Source organism: Tarenaya hassleriana, unplaced genomic scaffold (genome assembly GCF_000463585.1).
Source record: "Tarenaya hassleriana unplaced genomic scaffold, ASM46358v1 Cleome22, whole genome shotgun sequence".
NCBI lineage: Eukaryota > Viridiplantae > Streptophyta > Magnoliopsida > Brassicales > Cleomaceae > Tarenaya > Tarenaya hassleriana.
This window is the reverse complement of record NW_010965541.1, coordinates 1,637,138-1,663,901: the sequence shown is the minus strand read 5'-3', so window position 1 is coordinate 1,663,901 and position 26,764 is coordinate 1,637,138. Positions and strand designations below refer to the sequence as shown.

Sequence of the window (26,764 nt, the reverse complement as noted above, 5' to 3'; positions counted from 1 at the left end):
ATCATTTGATATCATGCATTTAATGATTCATGTCATCTTTCTTCTGTTCGATAATCTATCTGTTTGCTAAAATTTGACATAATAACTGTTTTTTTTATGAAGATAATGTTATAACACGTGTTAAAAATATATACCCATTGTATCGATTTTAAAATAAGTGTTGACATAAAAAAAAAAAAAGATAAAACTCCTAAAAAACCTTTAACTTCAAAAATATATACAAATAAATCTTCAATTTGAAAAATTATCATTTAATCATCGAACTTATAACTTGTCACTGAATAAAACCTCGAACTTGCAAATTATTGCTCTAATAAACTTTTGACCGGTTTGACCATTATTTCAAACGATCGGAAATCCACGTATTGACGGATTGCTGATGTCATTTTTTAAATTAAAATTGATAACGTGTATAAGATGACATCAATAATCCGTTAATACATGGATTTCCGATCGCCTGAAATTGTGGTCAAACAGGTCAAAGGTTTATTAGAGTAATAATTTGCAAGTTTGAGGTTTTATTCAGTGATAAGTTACAAGTTCGGGGATTGAATGATAGTTTTTCAAATTGAATGATTATTTGTATATATTTTTGCAAGTTATAGATTTTTTAGGGGTTTTACCCTAAAAAAAATGATCTATCACACCGAACACGCAAGAAAAACACGTGCATGGGATCAATGTCTTTGTATCAGTGTGTCCTTATAAGCACCGATGGAGATCCAAACCATGTGGATATGCATCAAACTTCGACATTAAAAATACCAAAAGTAAAATGCATCTCGGGTTTTGTCTTTGGTCTTTAATTTGATATCAAATTTTTTTAAAAGAAATCTAACGAAACTAAATATATATACACATTATATATATATCATCAAAACTAAACAAAACCTTTAGATTTGGGAATAATCTCGAGAATAAACTGATGTATAATTTTAATCGATGATTCCGTTAATTACTCTCTGGGCCTCGCAATTCCATATCTTTTGCAAGAGTGAAGTCAGGGTCCCACGTGGATACGCTCGCTAGAACCAGTGGCACAACCTCGTAAATTCCCCCCAAACCCAGTGGTACTTTCATATTCAGAAATCAATATAAGCAATATTCGCCCCTCTTCATTTCATCATAACATACAAAAAACACACACACTCTTCTCTCTCCATATCAACAAAATGCGAACCGTCGTCGTTTTGCCTGCCGCCGTGCTCCTCCTCCTCACCACCGCCTCATGCTTCCACGACGGTACGTTAAATTCGTGTGTATATATATAGTTACACACATACACATATATATATAGAGACACAGAGACACACATACTATATATATTACAGTGCACTGCTTCATAAACCCTATCGATATTGGTCGGAGTACATCAATTGAGTGTATCTATAGATTCTTATTATCATGAATAAGTCTAAATAATGGTAGAAATGGGGAGGTTTCAAATTGAAATCATCTTTAAACTCGGTTGTTTCTGCTTCTTCTTATGATACATATTGTTTATAGCGGTTGAATTCTTAAATTTTTTTTTTAGTCCGTTGGTCTGATTATAAATAATAATATAATAGTTGGACCGATTGGTTGTCTAATGCATATGTATTGGGTTGTTTATGTCGAAAATCAATCTGTTTGATTTTTCTACTGCCTTGATAATGATGATGATGGTCATGGAAATAGCATATAGTTTTCGAATATATATTTATACGTATCGATTTTTGTTTTCACAAGTTCGGGTATTCGGGGGAATGAATTTACGGTTTTGCCCATCTGGCAAGGGTTTTGGACATATCCCATCAATCATGGTAAAGTGGACCCGTTAGAAAAAGCTGGTTCTTTTACAGGCCCAGTTAGACCGACTCAGACACCTCACGTGCCCCCCCTTTTTACGTATTTTTTTTATAATATTTATTCCACTCTATTATTCCTATTTTTTTTAATAAAAAAAATAATATAGCTAGTGGTGAAGAGAAAAACAACAACTTGACCCTCGTACTATTTTCTTCGTGACATCTATTTTCTTTTAAAAGTATATTTATTTTCATGATATCGATATCTCTATATTCTTAAATCCGTCTATATAAGACAAAAAAAATCCGTGCAGATATCATTAATTTTCCAATATTCACAAAACCTAAGATCCATTACATTACGTTACACCCGATTCCGTTTTTAATTATTGTTACTTTACTAGATCCTCGAAAGAATCTAAACTCCGAAATCTAAGGGGAATCTCGTAATTTCGCAGGGATGTTGCCGAACGGTGACTTCGAGCTTGGACCGAAGCCATCCGACATGAAGGGAACGCAAGTGATAAACAGGTCGGCAATACCGAACTGGGAACTCTCGGGTTTCGTGGAATACATCAAATCGGGACAGAAGCAAGGGGACATGCTCCTCGTCGTCCCGGCCGGGAAGTTCGCCATCCGGCTCGGCAACGAGGCCTCGATCAAGCAGCGGCTTAGGCTCATAAAGGGAATGTACTATTCCCTCACGTTCAGCGCCGCCCGCACGTGCGCTCAGGACGAGCGGCTCAACATATCGGCCGCACCCGACTGGGGAGTTATTCCGATACAGACGGTGTACAGTAGCTACGGGTGGGATCTCTACGCGTGGGCGTTTCAGGCCGAGACCGAGGTCGTCGAGGTCGTGATCCATAATCCCGGTGTCGAGGAGGATCCTGCTTGTGGACCTCTCATTGATGCCGTGGCTATGAGGGCTCTTTATCCACCTAGACCTACTAATAGTAAGTTTATTTCGTTTTTTTATTAAATGTGTTTTCCAAGTTTTTTAGTGTCATTCCGTTCATATATCTTTTATATATATATATATATATGTATATGTATGTAAGTGCAAATGATAGTTCACTAGAAATGGTATTAGACGGTGGATGGATAGAGTAAAGTCCGTGATCGAGCGGATAGTGAAATACTTTGAGGTAAAATTTGGTGTTATTTTGTTCATATATCTTTATATAATTTGTTTAGAAATGGTTATTCTCAAGTGTTTCGGAACTTGTTCGTGAGTGGGTTTGTAGTGATATATATATATATATCTCTCTCTATATATATATATGTATATGGACGGATCTATTTACTTATAAATGGGGCCACACATTTCATAATTTTTAAATTTTATTTTCTTTGTAAATTTTATAAAATTTTAAATAAAATTGTATTAACGCATTCTTTTTCGTTGTGGGCAGAGAACGTTTTAAAGAACGGAGGATTCGAAGAAGGGCCATTGGTGCTACCGAACTCGACAACGGGAGTTTTGATCCCACCGTTCATAGAAGACGACCACTCTCCATTACCCGGTTGGATGGTCGAATCACTCAAAGCCGTCAAGTACATCGACATCGAGCACTTCTCGGTCCCACAGGGCCGCCGAGCCATCGAGCTGGTGGCTGGCAAGGAGAGCGCCATAGCTCAAGTGGCTCCGGCCATAGCCGGCAAGACCTACGTCCTCTCTTTTGCGGTCGGAGACGCCAGTAACGCGTGCAAAGGCTCGATGATCGTGGAGGCGTTCGCCGGCCGGGACACGCTCAAGGTCCCGTACGAGTCCCGTGGGACTGGAGGGTTCAAACGGGCGGCCATGCGGTTCGTCGCGACGTCGAACCGGACGAGGGTGATGTTCTACAGCACGTTCTACGCCATGAGGAGCGATGATTTCTCGTCGCTCTGTGGACCCGTCATCGACGACGTGAAGCTCTTGAGCGTTCGTAAGCCGTAGGATTTCGATCCGACGTCTGAGATTTGTTTTGTGTTCGATGGGTTTGGGTATACCGTATCACAGGAGAGTGACACAAGTGAAGTAATGGGCTGTGCTCGGACCATAGCCGGCAAGACCTACGTCCTCTCTTTTGCGGTCGGAGACGCCAGTAACGCGTGCAAAGGCTCGATGATCGTGGAGGCGTTCGCCGGCCGGGACACGCTCAAGGTCCCGTACGAGTCCCGTGGGACTGGAGGGTTCAAACGGGCGGCCATGCGGTTCGTCGCGACGTCGAACCGGACGAGGGTGATGTTCTACAGCACGTTCTACGCCATGAGGAGCGATGATTTCTCGTCGCTCTGTGGACCCGTCATCGACGACGTGAAGCTCTTGAGCGTTCGTAAGCCGTAGGATTTCGATCCGACGTCTGAGATTTGTTTTGTGTTCGATGGGTTTGGGTATACCGTATCACAGGAGAGTGACACAAGTGAAGTAATGGGCTGTTGTGTTGTGTTTTATAGGAAGTGGTCTCGCTTACATCTATTTTATTTTCCTTGTATGGGGAAGGCAATAGAATGGTGCCGTTTTATATAATAGGGTTTTTTTTAAGGAGTTGTGATATGAGTATTATGAGAATAAAAGTTTATACAGATTTGCGGATATTGTGATTTACAATTTTTAATAATCCATTGAATTGTAAACTAATTAAGCATAACAAATTATTTTGAATTAATTAATTAAGAAACAAATCATTCAATAATCATCATTTTAAGTGATTCTTTTGTCCTAAATGATCTAATTAACACTAATATCCTGATAAGGCAGCGATCATATGGGACCCAAACAACATCCTATTTATCGGATAATTCAAAATTATTGGGATAAAGTCAAACCTAATACTTATTACGAGAAATCCACTACTTTTTTTATAACAAAAATATACGTTTAAATTTAAGTTTTGTTTAAACTTAGGAGGTTAGGGATACATTTAGATAGACATTTAAATGAGAAGCGCTCGGTTGATCTCATCATCCGTCAAATCTAAAGAATCAAATAAGAGATAGTGTGTATATATCTCTCTATAGTAAATATGGTTGTTTAAATAAAAGTTAATAATTTTGCAATAAATTTAAAATAAATTTGTTTTAGTAAATTGTGTAGTCGAATTGTTTAGTCGAATCGGTGGTGACGTATAAATTTAACTCAATATCCATTTATGTGTAGATGATCATTAATTAACATATTGACCACCTTATACAATATGTTCCAATGATAGATAATGCTATTTGTTATATGAGAATTTGATAACGCCTTTTTTTTTCTTTGAAAATCGTGGTAACCTTTTGGGTTTCTAAAGTTATTAATTTGATTAAAAAATTTGATAACCATCCGTCCTACAATTTTCTATACAGCTTGTATATTAAAAATCAAACTACATGGTTTAATTAAAAATTATTTGACGAGTTTTTGCATTTTATTTGCTTTAATTTTGGAAATTACTGTAAGTTTTGGATAAATGATTGCTAAAAACTATTGATGTCCTTGTAAATTGTAATAAATGAAAGCAGTGGCATTTGCCCGAAAGGGTTTAACTTGTTAGGCCACCCTTGACGGAAATTTGACCTATTACTTCCGGAATCGTTCTACGCCATGAGGACGATGATTTCTCGTCGCTCTCTGGACCCGTCATCGACGGCGTGAAGTCTTGAGCGTTCGTAAGCCGTAGGATTTCGATCCTACGGCTGAGATTTGTTTTGTGTTCGATGGCTTTGGGTATACCGTATCATAGGAGAGTGACACAAGTGAAGTAATGAGCTGTTGTGTTGTGTTTTATAAGAAGTGGTCTCGCTTACATCTATTTTATTTTTCTTGTATGGAGAAGGTAATAGAATGGTGCCGTTTTATATAATAGGGGGCTTTTTTTTTAAGAAGTTGTGATATGAGTATTATGAGAATAAAAGTTTATACAGATTCGCGGATATTGTGATTTACAATTTTTAATAATCCATTGAATTGTAAACTAATTAAGCCTATCAACTTATTAAATTAATTAATTAAGAAACAAATCATTCAATAATCATCATTTTAAGCGATTCTTTTGTCCTAAATGATTAATTAACACAAATATCCTAACAAGTAAGTGATTATATGGGACCCAAACAATATCTTATTTGTAACGACTCGAGACCGTTACAGAATGATAGAACTGTCCCCACACACTAACACGAGACCTTTTAGCATGTTTTGTCCTCACTCGCACACATTCCAGAAAGTACTTCCCAAGAGGTCACCCATCCTAAGACTATTCCAAGGCCATCACGCTTAACTTTGGAGTTCTCTCGATATGGACAACCGAAAAGGTAGATGCATCTTGTTGTTATGAATAACTCAATTAATTCCTTTAAGTTATCTTAGACTGTGTAGTCCCATACCTACACAGCCCTCGAATCCCTCTCATTCCGGTGCGTTCGATTCATCCTTGTACCCCCTACCCAGAAGCTCGTCAGGAGCCGCTCATTGTCCATGCCTCTTGCACTGGCGAACACTCCCCGCTCTCCTACGGTATCCTGGGCTGTCACAGGCCCACCAGCTTCCGCCTGGTTCGTCCTCGAACCACACCGTACTGGGAGAGAACTGACTCTGATACCATTTTAATGACCCGAGGCCGCTACGGAATGATAAAACTGTCTCCACACATCAACACGAGACCTTTTAGCATGTTTTATCCTCACTCGCACACATTCCGGAAAGTACTTCCCAAGAGTTCACCCATCCTAAGACTACTCCAAGGCCAACACGCTTAACTTTGGAGTTCTCTCGAGATGGACAACACATTCCGGAAAGGTAGATGCATCTTTTTGCTATGAGTAGCTCAATTAATTCCTTTAAGTTATCTTAGACTGTGTAGTCCCATACCTACACAGCCCTCAGATCCCTCTCATTCCGGTGCGTTCGATTCATCCTTGTACCCCCTACCCAGAAGCTCGTCAGGAGCCGCTCATTGTCCATGCCTCTTGCACCGGCGATCACTCTCCGCTCTCCTACAGTATCCTGGGCTGTCACAGGCCCACCAGCTTCCGCCTGGTTCGTCCTCGAACCACACCGTACTGGGAGAGAACTGACTCTGATACCATTTGTAACGACCCGAGGCCGCTACGGAATGATAAAACTGTCTCCACACATCAACACGAGATCTTTTAGCATGTTTTGTCCTCACTCGCACACATTCCGGAAAGTACTTACCAAGAGGTCACCCATCCTAAGACTACTCCAAGGCCAACATGATTAACTTTGGAGTTCTCTCGAGATGGACAACCGAAAAGGTAGATGCATCTTTTTGCTATGAGTAGCTCAATTAATTCCTTTAAGTTATATTAGACTGTGTAGTCCCATACCTACACAGCCCTCGGATCCCTCTCATTTCGGTGCGTTCGATTCATCCTTGTACCCCCAACCCAGAAGCTCGTTAGGAGCCGCTCATTGTCCATGCCTCTTGCACCGGCGATTAGGGCTGGGCAAAAATACCCGAAAATCGGGTATCCGCGGATATCCGACTCGCGGATACCCGATTTTCGGGTATCCGACTATAAACGGATCTAATTCGGATATTAATTTGTAAATATCCGTGGGACGAATCCAAATCCGGGTATTAAAAATATCTTCGACGGATACCCGCGGATACCCGGGTATTATTAGAAAAAGCATTATATTTTATATTTTTATAGCATATATAATATATCTATATGTTTATTATTTATAAAAGCTAGTGGTACTATTATTAACTTTACCTTTTGTCGGTAACTTTTGACGAGAACTTGCCCTAACTTTTCCCCTAACTTTCCTTTCTTCTCCATTTTTTCTCTTCTGCGATTTTTTATATCCATCGATGTCGCCGTTGCATCTTCACCGCCACCATTGAGCGTTCATCTTTTTTTTTTGGTTAGTTGTATGTCGAGTTTACCACAGGTATGGATGTGTATTCAGGGCTTTTTTATTTGAGTTTTCGTTTTGATTTTTCATCCTAAATTTTTTGTTTTGATTTCTGAGGTTATAATTTTGTCTCTAGTTCTCTGTGTTTGGGTTTCGATACTTGAAATATTCTGTTTAAATTTCATTGCGGATTTGTATGGTTAGGATTTGGGTTAGTATTCTGGAGTTTCAAATACTCGATTCATTATATATTCTTTATTACTTTCAAATTTTGTGTTTAGACTTGATTCACTACAGATTTTATATGGTTTGTTCGATTCATTATAGATTTTATGATTTTTTCTAGATTCTTCTGTAGATTTTTTATATAAACAATTTCGAATCCGGGTATCCGCAAGTATCCGAATATCAAATCGGATACTCGTAATCCGGGTATCCGAAGGTTTCAAATCCAAATCCAAATCCTAAAATATAATATCCGACTAATTCGGATCCAAATCCGGATATCCCGATTTTTTCGGGTATCCGACCCGTGCCCAGGCCTACCGGCGATCACTCTCCGCTCTCCTACAGTATCCTGGGCTGTCACAGGCCCACCAGCTTCCGCCTGGTTCGTCCTCGAACCACACCGTACTGGGAGAGAACTGACTCTGATACCATTTGTAACGACCCGAGGCCGCTACGGAATGATAAAACTGTCTCCACACATCAACACGAGATTTTTTAGCATGTTTTGTCCTCACTCGCACACATTCCGGAAAGTACTTCCCAAGAGGTCACCCATCCTAAGACTACTCCAAAGCCAACACGCTTAACTTTGGAGTTCTCTCGAGATGGACAACCGAAAAGGTAGATGCATCTTTTTGCTATGAGTAGCTCAATTAATTCCTTTAAATTATCTTAGACTGTGTAGTCCCATACCTACTCAGCCCTCGGAACTTCTTCAATATCCAAAGCCAAACTCATCCGTCGACAATTATCTACCAAAATTTTAAAATAAAACTCCATAAGAACCAAACATGTATATAACCAAAAGAGTTCCATTCCACCACACTCATCTCTCTGTGCTTCAACCCCTTGACAAAAATTTGACCTATTACTTCCGGAATCGTTTTACTCCAGGCCTCTCGGTTTCTCTACCGCGGCTTCCTCTCCTCTCCGTTCCACGTACATCTCTCTGTGCGTCAACTCTTTCTTTTGGGAACCCGCCTTCGAAATTGTCTCTCACCTACCATCGGTTTTCTTGTTACGTGCAGGTTTTTCTTGCTCTGCCGGTTCTGTCGACGCTCCTCTCTCCGTACTGTGAGTTTACTTCCCTTTTCTCCTTTGATTCTTCGATTTTGTGTTGTCAATATAGATTTCTAGATTTGATTTTGTCTTGTTCAAGAACGCTTCTAGATTTTTCTGTCTCTTAAAAAATAAAACTCTTAGCCTCGAACTTAGAGCTTTGTCATGGCGGAAACACAATGTGATGAATTTATAATACCAACACATTTGTAATTTAAAATTGTGATGACTTTATGCATAATTTTTTATTTTATAAATTGTACAAAAATTGTACGATTAATAATTATCAATTTTAAAATTAAAAAAAATAATTCAATTATTATTGTTTTAGAAATAATCAAAGTAGAAATAAACAATCTTTTCCTAATAAAAGAGATATCCATATATAAACTCATCAAAATGTATTCAATTAAATTAGATTGATTCATTTACTGTCACTATTTACTTCGAGGGCACATTTCTTCTTTTTATAGAATCATTATTTGTGGTAACCTATTTCTGTTAGTATTTACATCATGCACGTCATACGTCTATATTCGTTCGACGATCTAAAAGTGTTGTTAATTTATATTTCACTTATCCTAATTTGTAATTTGAATATGTAACTACCTATTTAAGTGTGTATGTTTATGTATGGTTGTCTGAGAATGCAATAAGAACGTATATTCCGATTTCTTCTTTGTTTCTTGATCTTGACTTTGTTCCAAAACAAAAGAAAATTATATTATATGATTAATTGAATATTCTTTGACGAACTTACAAGTGGATATCCCTTTAATTAGAAATATATTTTCCATTACTAGCTTTATTGTTTTTTAAACAATAATAGTTGAATTGATTTTTCGTAAATAAAATAATTTTTCTCAATCGTACAATTTTTGTACAGTTTATCTAATAAAACTATATTTTAAAATCTTATAATTTAGTTTTATTGTAACTTCTTCAATATCCAAAGCCAAACTCATCCGTACGACAATTATCTACCAAAATTTTAAAATTAAACTCCATAAGAACCAAACATGTATATAACCAAAAGAGTTCCATTCCACCACACTCATCTCTCTGTGCTTCAACCCCTTGACGAAAATTTGATCTATTACTTCCGGAATCGTTTTACTCCAGGCCTCTCGGTTTGTCTGCCGTGACTTCCTCTCCTCTCCGTTCCACGTACATCTCTCTGTGCTTCAACTCTGTCTTTTGGGATACCGTCTTCGAAATCGTCTCTCACCGTCGGTTTTCTTGTTACGTGCAGGTTCTTCTTGCTCCGCCGGTTCTGTCGACGCTCGAGTTTACTTCGCTTTTCTCCTTTGACTCTTCGATTGTGTGTTGTCAATATAGATTTCTAGATTTGATTTTGTCTTGTTCAAGAATGCTTCCAGATTTTTCTGTCTCTTAAAAAATGAAACTCTTAGCCTCGAACTTAGAGCTTTGTCATGGCGGAAACGCAATGTGATGAATTTATAACACCAACACATTTGTAATTTAAAGCCGTTGTGGAATGTGCGCAAACCCTATAGCTCAACTCTATAAATACCCCTACCTGTCTCTCGCCGGTGTACTTCGGGTTTGCTTGCTCCGGCTTTCTTCCTCGATCTTTCAGTTCATAAGGAATCATTCCCTCTCTTTCGTTCTATTTCATCAGGAGATTCTTGACTTGCAACTATACGGAGGCACATGCCCCATTCGAATATTAAAAAAAAGTTTATTTCGTATAGAAATTTGTTAGGCCATATTTATGATGGTTGTAACTTCCACGTCATGGGAACAACATTCTTCCTCTAGGGAATATCTTCTTCATATTTATGATATTTGTAAATACCATGTTATGCGAACTTCAAAGCATACATGTACGAGTATATATATGTGTACAATCTGTTGAATAATATTCATTCGAACGTTTACACTTTCACATGATATACGTTTACACTTTCATGGTATTAGAGCTTCTTGTCTAACGACATTTTTTTCCCCGAAACCTTAGCCATCGTCACTCACCTATTCCTTTGTGATCCTCTCTTTTTCTCACCATGTCGACCGAAAACATCTCATCTTCGGCAACGTCCTCTTCTGTTGCCTTTAATCCTCAAACACCGCAACAATCCCTCGTTAGCATCAACATGTCCAATGTGACAAAACTCACTTCCACAAACTACATCATGTGGAATGTGCAAATTCGTGCTCTCCTTGAAGGGCACAATCTGGAATATTTCATTCTAGACAGCAACATTATTCCGGCAGCCATGATCTCTTGTGATGACTCTCTTGTTGCAAATCCGGCCTTCGAACCTTTCCGACAACAAGACAGATTGTTGTTCTTTGCTCTTCTTGGCACTATCAGCTTGCCCCTGCAGCCGATGGTAGCACGCTCGCGGTCTGTCCGTGATGCTTGGGCTTCACTTGCCAAGGTATATGGCAAGGCCTCTCGGGGACATCTTCTTCAACTCAGGGATCAGATCAAAAGATCTACCAAAGGTTCGTAGTCTATCGACGATTATTTGCGATTTATTCTCTCGAAATCTGATGAACTTGCACTGCTTGGAAAACCTCTTGATCTTGAGGATCTTCTTGATGCCATCTTGGAGTGTTTGCCGGTTGATTTCAAACCTGTCATCGACATGGTTCAGGCAAATGACTCACCTATCTCTGTGGAAGAACTTCATGAGAAATTGCTTCACCATGAAGCCAAGCTTGCCATCTCCCCTGTTGTGGCGCCATCTCTCTTCCCTGTCATGGCCAATGTTACCAACCCACAGTCGCGACCAGCCTTTCGTGGCAATGGTCCTCCCCGAGGTCATCATATGCATCGCCCCACTCTTGGCTCTTCTCGTGGCTATCTCGGCAAGTGTCAAGCCTATGGTGTTCATGGGACACTCGGCTCAACGGTGTCCTCAATTCCGGCTTATTTCTGCATCACGTATTCTCGGCGGCTCTCCTCAGTCTTCACCATTTCCGCCATATTCTCCTCGGTCTTGGCAACCCCGTGTTAATCACACGATTATGCAGCAGTACGATGCCTCTCCTTGGCTTGTTGACAGCGGGGCTTCACATCACATTACGTCGGATCTCGAGTCCTTGTCTTTGCACAGCCCATACCGCGGTGGTGACGAAGTGATTCTCGGAGATGGGTCGAGTCTTCCCATTACACATACGGGTTTTCTCTCGACCTCTTCCTCGACTCGCCCTCTAACTCTTACACATGTTATTTGTGTTCCGGCAATGCATAAGAAACTTATTTTGGTTTCCCGATTATACGATTCTAACTCGGTCTCGGTTGAATTCTTTTCTGATTCGTTTCAGGTGAAGGATCTAAACACGGGGGCGGCTCTTCTCAAGGGAAAGCTTAAAAATGGTGTGTATGAGTGGTCGGCTTCCTCTTTCATCTCATCTCCTCATGCCTCTTTGTCGTGTCTTAAGCCCTCGTTGTCTGAGTGGCACTATCGTTTAGGTCATCCGTCTTTTTCTATTGTCCGTCATGTTGTGTCCAAGTTCAAATTACCATTGTCTCGGGATTCATCTTCTTCTTTTTTGTGATTCTTGCTCTCGTAATAAAAGTCATAAACTCCCATTTTCAGAGTCCGCTATTTCTTCTTCTAGACCCGTCGAACTTATTTTCTCAGATGTTTGGACTTCACCCATTCTTTCTATTGATGGTTTCAAATATTACTTTTTATTTGTTGACCACTTCACACGTTATTTGTGGTTATATCCTCTTAAACACAATAAGTTTCAAGTTCGGGAAACCTTTATTTGTTTTAAATCATTGGTCGAGTCGAAATTTTCATCTTCCATTGTCTCCCTCTACACCGATAATGGAGGTGAATTCATTGCTTTACGGTCTTTTTTTACTGCCCAAGGTATCTCTCATTTTACTACTCCTCCTCATACCCCGAACACAATGGTATCTCTGAACCATCATCGTGGATGCCTTTATAACTTTTATTGTAGTGTTACTTGTGGCACTCTATTGCTGCCACTTTATCCGTCAGGCGATCCAGATGTGTTAGATTATGCTGCAGTTTCTAAAATTTGTAATTTGAATATTTAGCTATCTATTTTTAGAACATATTGAAGTGTGTCTAGTTGTTTAAGGATATAACAAGAAGGTATTTTCTCTTTTCTCTTGTTGTTGTTGTTGTTGTTGTTGTTGTTGTTGTTGTTGTTGTTGTTGTTGTTGTTGTTGTTGTTTACTCTGTTTCATAACAAAAAAAAAAATATTATATTACATGAACGAGCCTTTGTCTGAAAACTTCCGATTTGGCTCGAGGGTGCGTAATTCAGATGAGGTAAGAGTGAGAGGTTTGGATTTGATTATAATCCGATTAAGAAAGAGAATTTTCGTTTAGGCCCATTAATACATAAACCAATTTAAATCCACATTATTACCAATAAAGCTGTTTTATTAATCAAATGAACGCATAGAGAAATACATGTATTTCATTATGAGGGATCTATATCGAAAACATTATCAAGCGGACTCAGACACCGCATGAATTTCCTCCTGGACCGCCATAGGTGAAGTAGACACCGACATCATCATTATCGAATCCGGTATAGTGTAGACCATAACATTTCTTGTTGTCTATCAACCTGTTGAACGTAAAGTTGTCAGCCCTATCCGAGAAATAATCCTTTCCTATGATTTCGAGATTACTGAAAAACGCCAAGTGATAAAGGTCATTCTCTTTCGGTAGGTTACCGTTGCCCATGGGCGGGCTCAGACCATTTGGGGAGCGCGGACCACGCCAGAGAATCCCACCGATGTAGCACCGCTGCCTAATACATCGAACAGTTCCTTTGGCCAATAACCGATATCACTCTTAGTGTTTTTGTCGTCCAATATTTCTGAAATCCACCAATTTCCTGTCGACGGATCCTTGTACATACCAATAGAAAAGTATTGTCAAGGAATTTCCCACGTAACATTTAGTATCATATATATATATATATAATATTAGTGAAAAAAAGCATTTTAACTAAGAGAAGAGTACCTGATGAATGGTGAACTGAATAAATGTCTTGTCCTTAGTGGTATCAAGAGGTTCACTCAAGAAATTATTATTTCCAACTTGAACAAACCCTGGACATTTTGTATTGATGCAACCTGCCCCGTTGGCACCCTACCATCGTATGTATTTCACATAAAATATTTGTGGTGTATCTCAGAAATTGGTGCGACATTTTTGGTATATTTGAGTGATTTGTCCCCCGAAAAACCCTAAAACACTAATTACCATCTCCGTCGTTGCCTCATCTCATCTCCTCTCTTCTGCGTCGTAGTTGAATCTAATCTCTGGGTCTTCAAATTTGTTTCGAAAACATATCGCGTTGGGGCAAATCGGTCTGCCTCAGGCCTGATCAGGTAGTTTGCGCATTTCTCTAACCTTTTTTTCACCATTTGGAATCTTATTCTGCCTTTGGTGGTTTTTTCGATGTTGTTATGTGATGGAAAATATTTTCATGTCCGATTGTGTACATATTTTAAATTTTATTGTGCAAGAAGGATTGAAAGTGATTGATTTTGCTTTACATGAACGTGTGAAGTAAGTAAAATGGTCCGAAGGAAACAACGATAGTGCTAATTGCACCGATATCTTTGATAAATGGTGAGGAAAATTTCAGTGATGAGAATATTGATGATTTGGCAACTATATTTTTAGATTAGATTAAGAAGAATGTTCGGATTATTACATTATTGTATAAGACTGGTTTGTGTTTGATTTACTAATATTATGGTTACATTACGTATGCAATATCACTTTATTAGAATTTTTACTTAAATTATATAATTTTCAAAAAATATATTTGTATTTTCAAATACTAAATTGTCATGACAATTTTAGGATTTAATAAATTTTGATACTATAAATTATTTTGATAAATAAATTTTATAATACGGATGATAGTTATTGAGATTTAATAAATTTTATCCAATGAAATTAAGATTTAAAATTTTATTTATTTTTATTTTTAAAAAATAATTTGAATACTATCATTATATTTTAATAATGTGATGATTTTAATTAAATTAAATTATTTATAAAATATCACAAAAAGATCTGTCAATATTGAATTAGATAATAAAATAATCACGATTTAATTAGTCAAATGGGTTTATTGGGTTTTATTTAGGTTTATTGGGCCAAACCAACCCATTGAAATTTTGTCTTGGTTTTATTGGGTTGATCAACCCAACCCAAAAAATTACATTCCCATGTGGGGCTATTGATTATTTTGGGCTTTGGGCTCTAAAGATTAAATTAGGTCCATTTTATTTCATACTTTTTATATTATTGGGCTAGTGGTCAAAACCCACAATGTGAATTTAATTTTCCTACTGCATATTTGGGCTTCTGGGTTCTAAACAAATTAACATAAAAGTATAAGATCCATCCATTTTATTTCACAGTTTTTACACTATTGGGTTTAGTGGTCAAAACCACAACGTTGAATTTCATTTTCCTGCTGCATACTTTGGGTTCTAAAGATTTAATTAACATTAAAATAAGGTCCATTTTATTTTATACTTTTTACATTATTGGGCTTAGTGGTCAAAACCCACAATGTGAATTTACCACAAAATTTAGGCGGCCCATTAGAAAAAGGAAAAAAAAGAGTGCGATAAAAATCAATTAGCAAAGGATCTCATGTTTCATTTCAGTTATGCAAAATCATCTACCAATTAAAAACTTTTAAATATTACATAGGGTAATTTTTTTTTAGCTTTTCACCATTCATCTTTTTCTGCCTCTTAGATTTACACCGAGCACATCGTATCATTCTTAATGCAAACAAAATTAATTCATAATTAATTTTTATAGTTTATGGGAAATTCACTTGTTCTTTTACAATATTCTAGCGGTGAAAATCGATCGAAGCAAAAAAAAAAAGATTAAAGATATTTATTGTTGAAAATACCATTAAATTAAAATAGTAAACTCTAGAATTTCAACATCTTTCGTCGCTTTCGTTTCGCCTGCGCGTCGGTTTCCCTTGCCTATTTCAAATTTCACCCTTCAATTTTAAAATTACCAACTTGTATTTTTATTTCATTTTGGTATTATTATCACATGGGCCGTCATATGTGACGACTGACTACGTCTCAGGGTTCTTTAAATGTAATGGGTCCCACAAGCTGATGTGGGAATTTCTACTTGGTCAATTCGGATAGAGACGTGTTGACTCGTGTTAGGGTTCCCAATTTTCCCGCCAATATCAACGGGAGGTCGGTCAGGGCCACAAATGTAACCTTGTCGTTCTTCGAGGGACAGAAACTCGAATCTTTATCTACGCGTTTAAGGCAAGTTAAAGATTGTACGGAACAATAACACCATCTTTAACCTAAATAATGTGATTAGATATTTAAAAAGAAAAATAAATTAATAAGGTTTTTTTTGGTAAAGGAATAAATTAATTATTTTCTTAAATAAGTTGTAAATAAGTAGAAGCTGGGCTGGCACAGGATTCGGCTTTTTCAGCTATCATCCACTTCTGCAGGTACAAATTTATTTATTAGACGATTCATAATTGAACATCACGACAAAAAAGATGTCAATATAAGAAAGATTATATTAAAATAAATTGTGTATATATATATATATGCCCTATCGAAATAATTAGACTTAATTATTAAGTTGGATAATTATTATAGAGTAATTTTCTATAGCAAAAATTCCAACTTAAATATTTAACTTAGAAATTTGATATAATTGATTTTTTATGTTGAATGAAAAATATTTCATAACCAAGCTAGAAAATACAAAAAAGACCGTTGGATATATTTGTTATGAGTGATTTCAATATATATATGTATATGTATATATTACGTATATAAATATATTTGTATATACATGTATGTATGCATGTGTATGTATAGTGATTCCCGCGTTTTAATTAAAAGAACAAAATACCTTTATTAAAATTTAAAAAAAAACCCTAAATCTCTCTTCCCCCACTCGTCAATTAATTCTCCTCTTCTGTTGAATTGATTAGGGCCTTTTCTTTGCCGAAAGCTCGCCACTGGTTGAACCTCCTCCTCTCCATCTCCGTCGTCTCCAGGTATGCCTTTGTTTCTGTGAAAAATCATCTCAGGTTTGAACCCTATCTTTGATTCAACTCTCCAGTTGTTGTTCATCTCCGATTTCATACCAGTAGGTTACTAGGATCATGAAAAATAGTGCATAAGCAGACACACCCAAATACCTTCACATTGCTCAAATCCAAACCAGATCTCATATGGGGTCTTCTTCTCCAAAGACTTGGTTGAAAGCATGTTTAACAGAAACACAGCAGTGTTTGCTGCCTCGGCCCGACAAGTCTTTGGCAGATTTTTCTCATGCATTAAGCACCGTGCCATTTCCATTACCGATCTGTTCTTCCTCTCACTCGCCCCGTTTTGTTGTGGTGAGTAAGATATTGCAAACTGGTGCTTAACATCTGCTTCTTCACAGATTGATTTAAATATGCTCGAAGTATATTCTGTACCATTGTCTGATCTCACAGTCTTCTTTTTCTTCCCACTTTTTGTCTCAACTTGAACCTTGCAAATATGCTTCAGATTTTTCCTTCATGAAATATATCCATGTGACCTTGAAAAATCGTTAGTGGAGATGGTAAAATATCTGCTTCCCAAGAATGAATCAACTGGCATCGATCCACAGACATCGGTATGAACCGGTTGTAACGCTTCTTTGGCTCTCCATTTCGATGCTTCGAATCTGCTTTCCATAAGCACAAGCACTACACGTACGGAATTCTACCTGAAAATCAGGTATCCTTTCAACCAACTTGTGCTTCAGCATATAAGATAGGCCTTCATTATAGAAATGACCCAATCTCTACTGCCAAAGTTCATCTTCTGATTCTGTAACCTTTAAAGCATCAAACTGTATTTTTACAAGATCAAAAGAAAAAGAGGCACACCACTAGGCTACAAACAAGTGTTCCTCCTCTGTTGCATCAGCATTCTGATTTTCACCTACGTTTGTATACTTGCTTCTGCAAAACCTCTCAACGTGTTCAATCTTGTGACACTTTCTGCATTCCATTTTCTTCTAGCACTTCCAATGTGGATGATTTTCCTTGTCGCAGTGTTTGCATGACTCAGAAGTTCATGAATTCTTATCAGAATCTGTCGAAGTACCCACTTTTCCACTGATCGGATTTCTGCTTCTGTCCAGCTTTCTTCTTATCAGACTTATTTCCCTTGATCTTTCTTTGCCTTCATTGCTCCCTCAGAAGTTTCATCTTTTCTCATCACCCTTCTCTGTTCTTGTGCCTGTAGAGCACTGATCTCCTCTTCAAGTTTAAGATCAGAAAGTTGCTTTGAATTCTCCAAGGAAACAATTGTAGCTTTGAACCTTTCTGGAATAGAAACCAGAGCTTTCTGAACCAACTTCTCATCCTTTACTTCAGTTTCCAAAATCCTGACATTGTTAACAAGAGAAAATACAAGACTTTGTATTTGGCCTTTCTTGTTATTTTCTCTTTGTGTGATACACAATCCAATTATCCAAGAGAAAATACACAAGAGAAAATACAAGACTTTGCTTTGGCCTTTCTTGTTATTTTCTCTTTGTGTGCCTTGATCTGTGCAACAGCTGGGTTTGCAGGAAGGTTTAGAACATCATAGTCCTCTTCTACAGCTTCCCACAAATCTGATCTCTCCACGATAGTTTTCATCATCGAACATAGGAACTGTAGGACGGTAGATCTGTCCATTTCATAAATGTGTACTCGGGGATATTCATGGCCCTTTTGGTAATCTGAATCCTGTTTGTGTATAGAAGTAGGGAAATGTTAACAAGGACCTTTATTTGGACCATCTGAATTTGAGCCTGTAAATGCAAATATGTTAATGTAACAGATTCAAAATATATATATATATATATATATATATATATATATAGTAATTGGATTGTTGATATGAACATGATATCACGCAACGCACACTCAACTGCTTGTTCGAAAAGAAGATTGTGAATGTCGCTATTTTGGTGAGATGATACATGCCCTTTCATGAGCTTATGATCTTCTTTGTTTGGCCGAGTTTAAAACCTTTGCAACTCTTTTGTCTCTTTGAAGATTGTGGATTTGTATGATTTATGTGATCATAGTTTTAAAAAAAATGTATGATTTGGTATAAAAATTGGTATGGAATCGGATTATACGTCTGAAGATTTAAACACGGGTTTAGATGCTCTCGTGGTTACCCAACTTTAGTTGCGGATACTCGAGCCCCGAGTATCCAGATCTTGAGACAGATAATTTTTCAAAAGAACCCTCAAGATCACTGTATCCAGACCATGACATTTTTGGATGGAGTTGATGGCATTTTTGGATGGTCCCAAGGTATGAAGGCACGCCAAGCAATGAGTCACCTTCCTTTTTAGGAAATCTCATGAATGGGGAGTTCTCTAAAGTTTCCTATAAATGGGATTTCCCATACAGTGCAAGGATGGTGCACATGTATTCTTTTTCTTTGTTATCTCTAATTAGAATATTAACAAATCATTCATTGCTCACCATTTCTAATGACTTGTGAGCTCCTCCTTTTTCACTTTTGGATATCCTTTTTTTTTTATTGAATTTCTTAATGCGGATAAAACCAAGGAATCAAAACATGGCACTTGTTCGGATGGAGCAAGGAGTGATGAAATGGTTTACCTATTCAACCAGATGGAACTAGAATGAGGCCCTTAGAGAAAGATCCACATTGAAGATATTTAAACAAAAATCTAGTTTGAGCATATGTTCTCCTAATGATTAGTGCTTGACCACATTTCATTTAGAGTCTGCCTATTGTGAATGTTGATGTGAACTCGGTAGACTAATGAAGGTGAATGTTTCATACTCTTTCAAGACATAGATATATCCAGATTTTGAGACAGAGATCATTGTTCGAAAGTATGCTGTCACTGTCCCAAGGCATTAAGGCACGACACAGACATACAACTACTCCCTTTCCTTTTATAGGAAGTCCCAAATCACACTAGAATAAGGCCCCTAGAGAAAGATCTTCAACGAGATACTGAACCGAACCGATCATTGAGAATAAGCGCGCTTAGAAGTATGCATGGCACGTGATTAATGTGGACCACCTCTACATTTTTCCAATATGTATTTGGTCAAGCCAATGACATTGAAGACAAAGGATGTAATCAGATTGAATTAAGCATAGAAAGATGCATAGCACATGGTTTTCGTGGGCCATGTTGAGGTCGTGGTCCATTTGAGACATGAAGATCCATTAATTCATTAAACCCTCCTAGGCTCTATTTTTTTTTAATGATGCATTTATCATTAATTTAAACAAAAATGAGTCTACTACATAAAACCCATGTTAGTAGACCCTAACATTATTCCATCTGTATCATTAATTTCCTTTTCTTAATTTTTTCGTGATTAGGAGATTATATGTAGGCCCCTAATGCCAAAAGTACAAAGATCAAAATCCCCATTTATAGATTTTTTTAACTAATTCTAGTTGTCTTCTAAGGGAATAAACGTAGCTTCACCCTACAATAACCAAAATCTAAACAAAAAGCTAAAACTTATAGAAAATTAGTTAATTAATTTAGGTTTGGCGATGAAATTGACACAGAAGATTATGAAGAAGAAAGGACTATGAAAACAAGAATAAAAAAAATATTGGCATGCATGATTATTTTATTAAATTCAAAATTTGTTCCGTTCTATCAATGGATTAATCTAATAATAAGTTCAAATATAAAAATAAAACCTCCAAACCTTGAAATAGTTAGAATATGTTTTATTTGATATTATGTTGCATAAACTAAAAATTTGCAATGCTAATTTTGTTTGAATCTTAGTAGTAAAAATTAAATACAATTTTTTTTACAGATTATCATGAGGTCAGAGACTAGGGATCTCGGATTCACGCGTCCCATTGCTTCGCGGATTTTTATTATCGTGGGTGCACTTCTCCTATTCCTCGGAGGAGTGATTGCAGCAGTATTTTTATGCCATTATTTATGTCATAGGGCACGTCGTGCGGCTACCCGTTCGGCGACGGCGATTGAGATGTCATAGATATTTAGTTTATTAGATGTATTGGTATTGGATAGTTAGTGACTTGGTTGGTGTGTACTCTTTTTTCATGTGGTGAGACTTGAATGTGTTGATGTTGGTTGATATCTAGATTTGGACATGATTTCATGATTTAGACACGGTTTTATGTACTGTTATGTCTTTTTATGTTGGTGTATCGTTTGAATATGACTTTATATAATTTCATATGATTTTTTAGATAATTAGTAGATTTGATTCTGGTAGAACCATAAATGTTTTGGTCCGATAGGATAGAAACGGGTTTAACGAGCTCTGAGATCAGTATCAACACCACAAAGCACCACATGACCGCGAGTATCCTGGTGTAAACGGTCTCCGCCGGCTTTTTCCTACACGATATCCAACAAAAATTTATTAAAAATATATAGCAAAGTTTCATATCAATTTTATTGCAAGATTATTATAATCAAACTAAAAATTTGCAATACATTTTAATTTATTTCCGTTAGAAAAAACTATACATTTTGTGAAATGTTCTGAAAAATACATCTTAATAACTTCTAAATAAATGACCTAATATTCTTTGGTTCACACAACCATAGTTTTTAGAATAATTTAATAAAGGAAATATGTAGAAAAAAAATCCGAACCATAAGATGTGTTTTCTTGGTTTTCAATAGCAATAGGTTATTTAATGGGTTGGACTTTTTAGGTCCATTTTGTTTTTTCTTCTTTAACTTATTGAATCCATATTTAATGGGCTCCCACAGTTAGCTTAGGAATACGATCCAATGAAGAAAGAGAATTTTTCGTATAGGCCCATATTAATACATAAACCCCATATCCAATTAATGATGGTTTCGGTTGAATAACCCATCAAACCCTTTTATATTCACATTATTACTAATATATTGAAAAAGGAGGACTAACCACGAGCACAAGAAACATTTTGGATATCTTATTCACGGGAATTTTGGAAAACGTATTATCAAGTGTAGACCTAGACACCGCATGGATTTCCTCCGGGGACCTCCATACTTGGAGTAGACGCCGACATTAGGGTTATCATGTCCAGCATAATCTAGACCGTAACATTGGTCGCTGTCTACCAACCTTTTCAATGGAAACATGTCTGCTCTATCCAACGAATAATCATTTCCCATGATTTGAAGGTTATTGAAAAACCCCGAGTGATAAGGATCGTCATATTTTGGTCGATTGCCGTTACCCATGGGTGGGCTCGGGGTATTCGGAGGAGCGCTGACCATGCCGGAGAATCCAACCATTTGAGCGCCGTCGCCGATTAGGTTAAACAGTTCCTTTGGCCAGTAGCCCATATCACTCACAGAAGAGTCTTTGAACATTTGAGTAATCCACCAATTCCCGCTAGTTTTATCCTTGTACATACGAATGAAGCATTGTCAAGGGATTTTTCAATCGTAGAAATACGTATATAGAAAATGAAAGAGTACCTGATGAATGGTAAACCGAATAATTGAATCGTCAGTAATTTCCATAGGTTCGCTCAAGGGATTATCTTTTGCAACTTGAACAAACCCTTTACATTGTGTATTGTAGCAGCCTGCCCCCTTGGCACCCTACCATTACATCTCACGTGATCAATATAACTATATTTTGTAAAATGTCAAGAAAAAGGTCAAAGTACACCTTCCAAGATGCGAAAGTCCATGTACGAGCATCACCAAATAAGTTCATATTTATCTGCAAACGAACCACCAAAAGCTTAAAACTTTGGCTTTAATTCGAAAGATAAAACGTAAATTAAAAAACGTGAACATATATATATACACACACACACCATCCATCCCGCTTGGATAAAGTTGAGCTGTCCATTGGATTCAGCGGCTACGTATTGTTGAGCAGATGAAGCTTCATTGCTGTACGTACATTCCATTAAGCTTTTATAAAGTTTTACGTGCATGCAATGTATATATATATGTATACGTATACGTATATATATGTACAGTTGATAATATGGATGCTTACATGTACGCCTTTTTCTTGAGTGTTTGGTATGATGTTTTCTGGTCTCGTTCTCATTATAGGCACCGTTCCATCTGGGCATTCTATTATCTTTTTTTTTTTTTTTTAATTATGACAACAATTTCTAATTTTCTGCTGCAAAAATAAATGCCAAAATCATGAAAAAAAGGTACCAATGCAAGGGATCCTTCGGGGTTGGGGTCGCTGGTCTGTAGGAGGGTGAAACCGGCTAGCCCGGCTCGAAACACCCGACTCGCCATTAGCTCTCCATTTTTTTGCGCTGGGATTAGGGATGTCAATTAAGTCCAGAACCCGAAACCCGGTCCGAATCCGCCCGAAAATAATAAGGACATGGGCCTAAAAAATATAGGCTCATTAAATTTCGGGCTTTCGGGCCTCAGGCTAAATGGACTGCGGGCCAGTTGGGTCGGGTCGGTCGGGCCTCGGGCCGGACTTGAAGCCCATTAATTTTTTTCTAACCCTTTTTTCTAAGCCAAAGTTTTACCTCTCTATGATTATCTTAACTTCTTTTTAACCATATTACATCATTTGATAATCATCTTTTGTATTATTTTTTTTACTAAATCAAACCTAACCGTTGCTATTTGATTAAATTTTTTTGTTTTATATTTTTTTCACTCTATATAGGTTTTATTTTGTACTAGTAGTTTGGATTTTGTCCTTCGATGCACATAAACAAACACATGTTCTATATTTATATATGTGTATCTTTTAACCAAATGACGAAACTTTATCTTGGATCCAATTAACACTTTTTAAAGTAATGAAAACTTTTATTTTTTTAATCATATTACATCATATATATATATATCAATTTATATTTTTGAAAACGTATAAATTTTTAAATATATATATTTCTAAACCTTTATTTACATATGAATATATTGATTCTTTTTCTATATGTTTCAAATTAATTACATCATATAATTGTCTTTTTTATACTATGTTTGTTTTTTTAATATTTTACATTATTATTATTATCGTAGAAAAAAATATTTTTATTTGATAAAAAAACCCGAAGCCCGGTCCGAACCCGTCCGAAGCCCTATAGAGCCAGGCTCCGGACCATCGATCCTAGACCCAAAAAATAAATGGGCGGGCCGGCCCGGCCCGAAAAATTCTAGACCCGAATTGAACCCGGCCCGAACCCGACCCGGCCCGCCCATTTTACACCCCTAGCTGGGATCACCCCGACGGGTTGGAAATATACCGTCTAGACCCGGTTTCCCTAGCTCGCTGGTTAAACGGTCCGTTCGCGGATCGAAATAAATATATACATATATATAATATTTACACATATATATGATACATACATATATATACACACATATTTCCGACATCTATAGATATAGTGGCAGATCCAAAACTATTTTCATACGGGGACAATATACGTACAATTTTATATGAATAACCATAATTTTATTGGGGTCATTTATCAATATTGTTTTATAATTTTATAAAATTTATGAAGAAATTAATAATTTTTGATTAATTATATGGGGACATGTGCCTCCTTTCTCCACTACATAGATCCGTACATGTATATATATTTTAAATATATATATATATATAATATAAATACGTGAATATATGTATATGTATCTATCTATATTTATAATATAAATACGGTTTTTTTTAATTTCATTTATTTATATATAAGATTCACCTTTATAAAAAAAAGTAATTTCGCCAAACTTAATGGGCCCATATAAGGTGACTCGACTGGGTCAATACTCGAGGATTGGATATGTGGGTCGGTCCAAACATAATCCACCAAATATTTAGCCTAATACGAGTTCGGTTTTGTATTTTAAGATTTTTTGGGTTCGGGTTCGGTTCCAGGTGGGTAAAAAATTTGGGGTACCCGATCCGTACCCATTTCTGTCGCATCTTAATGTTAATTTGATTTTGTGATCTTTAGAAGATTGAAGTTGTTTAACCCAAGTTTGAGTGATTCAACCGGTAAGGGGTTCAAGTCCTCGTTTGGAAATAGATATCCATATGGATTTCTCCGGTTCTTTAGAAGATATAGTCGGGTCAAATGCCCTATAAATTTTTGAATTATAGAAAAAAAAAGTTGTTTATGTATAGTCTATTATTTCAAATAAAAAGTTTAAATTTGACTTTGTTATTGGATTCCGAAATTTCACGTCATTTCTTCGTTTGGAATAATAATAAACAAACATTTTATTGTTTTCGTAGTATATGTGTCAATTTTTTTAAAAAAAGAAACTACTTGTACTCAATACTCATAACACAATATTTCTACAAATTAATGTAGGTAATTGAAGTTTAAGATCATTACCGTTTTGTCACATGTAACGCGGTTTTCCTCAGTAATACTCTTGGTTTGGTTCCTTATATTTCTACGCTTTAAGAGGAATTCGTTCTCTGTCCTGTATAGATTCGTCATGTGGAAGACTGATCCGAACTCAAAACATCGAAAATATCACAAACTCAAAAATAAAACGAAATAGAGTTACCTCTTTACCGGTGGGATTGTTTTTGTGTTTTTCCATTTCCTTCTAAATGAAAAGGGGTAAACATGATTAAAATGAATTGAAATGACAAGAAATACTTTGCTTCATGTTGGTCATTGAACCCGATTCTAATACAAAAAATGATACACGGTCGACGGGGAAGGAAACGTTCGCTCGGTTATGATAGTTGTGTCACGGGTTATGAATGGGTCCGAAAAGTTTAGTCTCAAAGTCGCCTCGATCTTTGTTTTTGGATTGAAGAGGAGATGATAGGAATGGATCATGGGTGACACCACAAAGGGTCCTTCGATATCGTTAACCCTAAACCCTAAATCTCGTACTGCGCTCTCCAAAGAGCAACTCTTTTCAAAATCTCAAAAGATGATGAGTTGGAATCCCATTCCAACTAAGGATTCTTGTGGTTCTAGAGGATCCAGCTACAGAAGAACCAGGAATGGAGAGCTTTCCCCTTTTCCGATGCACTTGTTAGTACATCTAAAAATTATGAATTGGCTGAGAATCTCACTCAAACACTTGCGAGAACTTGATTCAAATGCTTTGGTATCTCACCTAGGTTACGCGAGAACATGAACAAACAAAAATGCACTTTATTTCCGGTTGAATTCTGTCCCAATGTCGAAGACAACAACCTTTAAGTAGGTAAAACAAAACAAGCATGAAAGGAAACAAAAAAAAGGCCACATAGGCAAACTTGATTGGCCAATTCCCATGGGTTTTTGTGACCTCCATCCACGTAACCTTGCATGTCTTCATGACTCTCATGCACGCATCAATGCATACAATCTCCAATGGATTCCTAATGACCTCCATGCACGTAGTCTTGCATGCGTTCTTCATCTGTTCCACACTTCTCGTGCATCTCCTCGCATACCGCATCCGTGTCCTTCATCTACGTCCTTGTTCGTGGTCTCATCCGCTATATATGAAATGTCTTCGGTCGTATATATGTCTACATCATAGTTTGATTTGGTTGAATGGGCACACCATTAATTAATTAATTTCTTCTATCCTAGTTTCATTTGGCTGAATTGAATATACCTTTTAATCTCTCCTCGCTCTATCCAAACACGTCCCACGTTTTGATTCCTTGTTTTTATCCGCATTAAGAAATCCAATTAAAAAAATATCCAAAAGTGAAGAAAAAAGGAACTCATAAGTCATTAGAAACGGTGAACAATGAATGATTTGTTAATAATCCAATTGGAGATGAAGAAAAAAAGGAATAGTTGTGTGCCCATTTGTACCATCCTTGCCGTCTATGGGAAATCCCGTTTATAGAAAACTTT

At 36.9% G+C, this 26,764-nt stretch overlaps 5 protein-coding genes across 5 annotated transcripts; 4 read left to right on the top strand and 1 right to left on the bottom strand.

Moving 5' to 3' along the window:
• Positions 1-1,120: 1,120 nt before the first annotated feature.
• Positions 1,121-3,823, top strand: LOC104815031. Its single transcript, XM_010543317.2, has 3 exons — positions 1,121-1,242; positions 2,246-2,743; positions 3,203-3,823. Exons 1-3 carry the CDS (start codon positions 1,173-1,175, stop codon positions 3,727-3,729), a joined length of 1,095 nt encoding a protein of 364 aa, XP_010541619.1. The 5' UTR covers positions 1,121-1,172; the 3' UTR covers positions 3,730-3,823.
• LOC104815148 lies at positions 3,757-4,370 on the top strand (the record flags this gene model as incomplete). The annotated part of the gene is made up of 1 exon (XM_010543465.1): positions 3,757-4,370. A coding segment is annotated over one exon (363 nt), but the record flags the coding sequence as incomplete, so codon positions are not given.
• Positions 4,371-10,990: 6,620 nt separating this feature from the next.
• Positions 10,991-11,729, top strand: LOC109116736. Its single transcript, XM_019202690.1, has 2 exons — positions 10,991-11,397; positions 11,550-11,729. Exons 1-2 carry the CDS (start codon positions 11,043-11,045, stop codon positions 11,555-11,557), a joined length of 363 nt encoding a protein of 120 aa, XP_019058235.1. The 5' UTR covers positions 10,991-11,042; the 3' UTR covers positions 11,558-11,729.
• On the top strand, positions 11,730-12,489 carry LOC104815030. Its single transcript, XM_010543316.1, has 2 exons — positions 11,730-12,076; positions 12,223-12,489. The coding sequence occupies exons 1-2, from the start codon at positions 11,779-11,781 to the stop codon at positions 12,267-12,269; spliced, it is 345 nt and encodes a 114-aa protein (XP_010541618.1). The 5' UTR covers positions 11,730-11,778; the 3' UTR covers positions 12,270-12,489.
• Positions 12,490-21,889: 9,400 nt separating this feature from the next.
• On the bottom strand, positions 21,890-22,867 carry LOC104815146. Its single transcript, XM_010543464.1, has 4 exons — positions 22,772-22,867; positions 22,621-22,674; positions 22,425-22,550; positions 21,890-22,349 (listed from the first exon to the last, which is right to left on the bottom strand). Exons 1-4 carry the CDS (start codon positions 22,865-22,867, stop codon positions 21,915-21,917), a joined length of 711 nt encoding a protein of 236 aa, XP_010541766.1. The 3' UTR covers positions 21,890-21,914.
• Between the last annotated feature and the right edge of the window lie 3,897 nt (positions 22,868-26,764).

Excerpts from the sequence above, each read along its gene's own strand:
- LOC104815031 (XM_010543317.2), top strand. The coding sequence starts at position 1,173 with ATGCGAACCGTCGTCGTTTTGCCTGCCGCCGTGCTCCTCCTCCTCACC. Across the intron at positions 1,243-2,245 it reads CGCCTCATGCTTCCACGACG|GGATGTTGCCGAACGGTGAC; the intron begins GTACGTTAAATT and ends GTAATTTCGCAG. Across the intron at positions 2,744-3,202 it reads TCCACCTAGACCTACTAATA|AGAACGTTTTAAAGAACGGA; the intron begins GTAAGTTTATTT and ends CGTTGTGGGCAG.
- LOC109116736 (XM_019202690.1), top strand. The coding sequence starts at position 11,043 with ATGTCCAATGTGACAAAACTCACTTCCACAAACTACATCATGTGGAAT.
- LOC104815030 (XM_010543316.1), top strand. The coding sequence starts at position 11,779 with ATGGTGTTCATGGGACACTCGGCTCAACGGTGTCCTCAATTCCGGCTT. Across the intron at positions 12,077-12,222 it reads TCTTCCCATTACACATACGG|GTGAAGGATCTAAACACGGG; the intron begins GTTTTCTCTCGA and ends GATTCGTTTCAG.
- LOC104815146 (XM_010543464.1), bottom strand. The coding sequence starts at position 22,867 with ATGGAATGTACGTACAGCAATGAAGCTTCATCTGCTCAACAATACGTA. Across the intron at positions 22,551-22,620 it reads GGACTTTCGCATCTTGGAAG|GGTGCCAAGGGGGCAGGCTG; the intron begins GTGTACTTTGAC and ends ATGTAATGGTAG. Across the intron at positions 22,350-22,424 it reads TTCGGTTTACCATTCATCAG|GATAAAACTAGCGGGAATTG; the intron begins GTACTCTTTCAT and ends CGTATGTACAAG.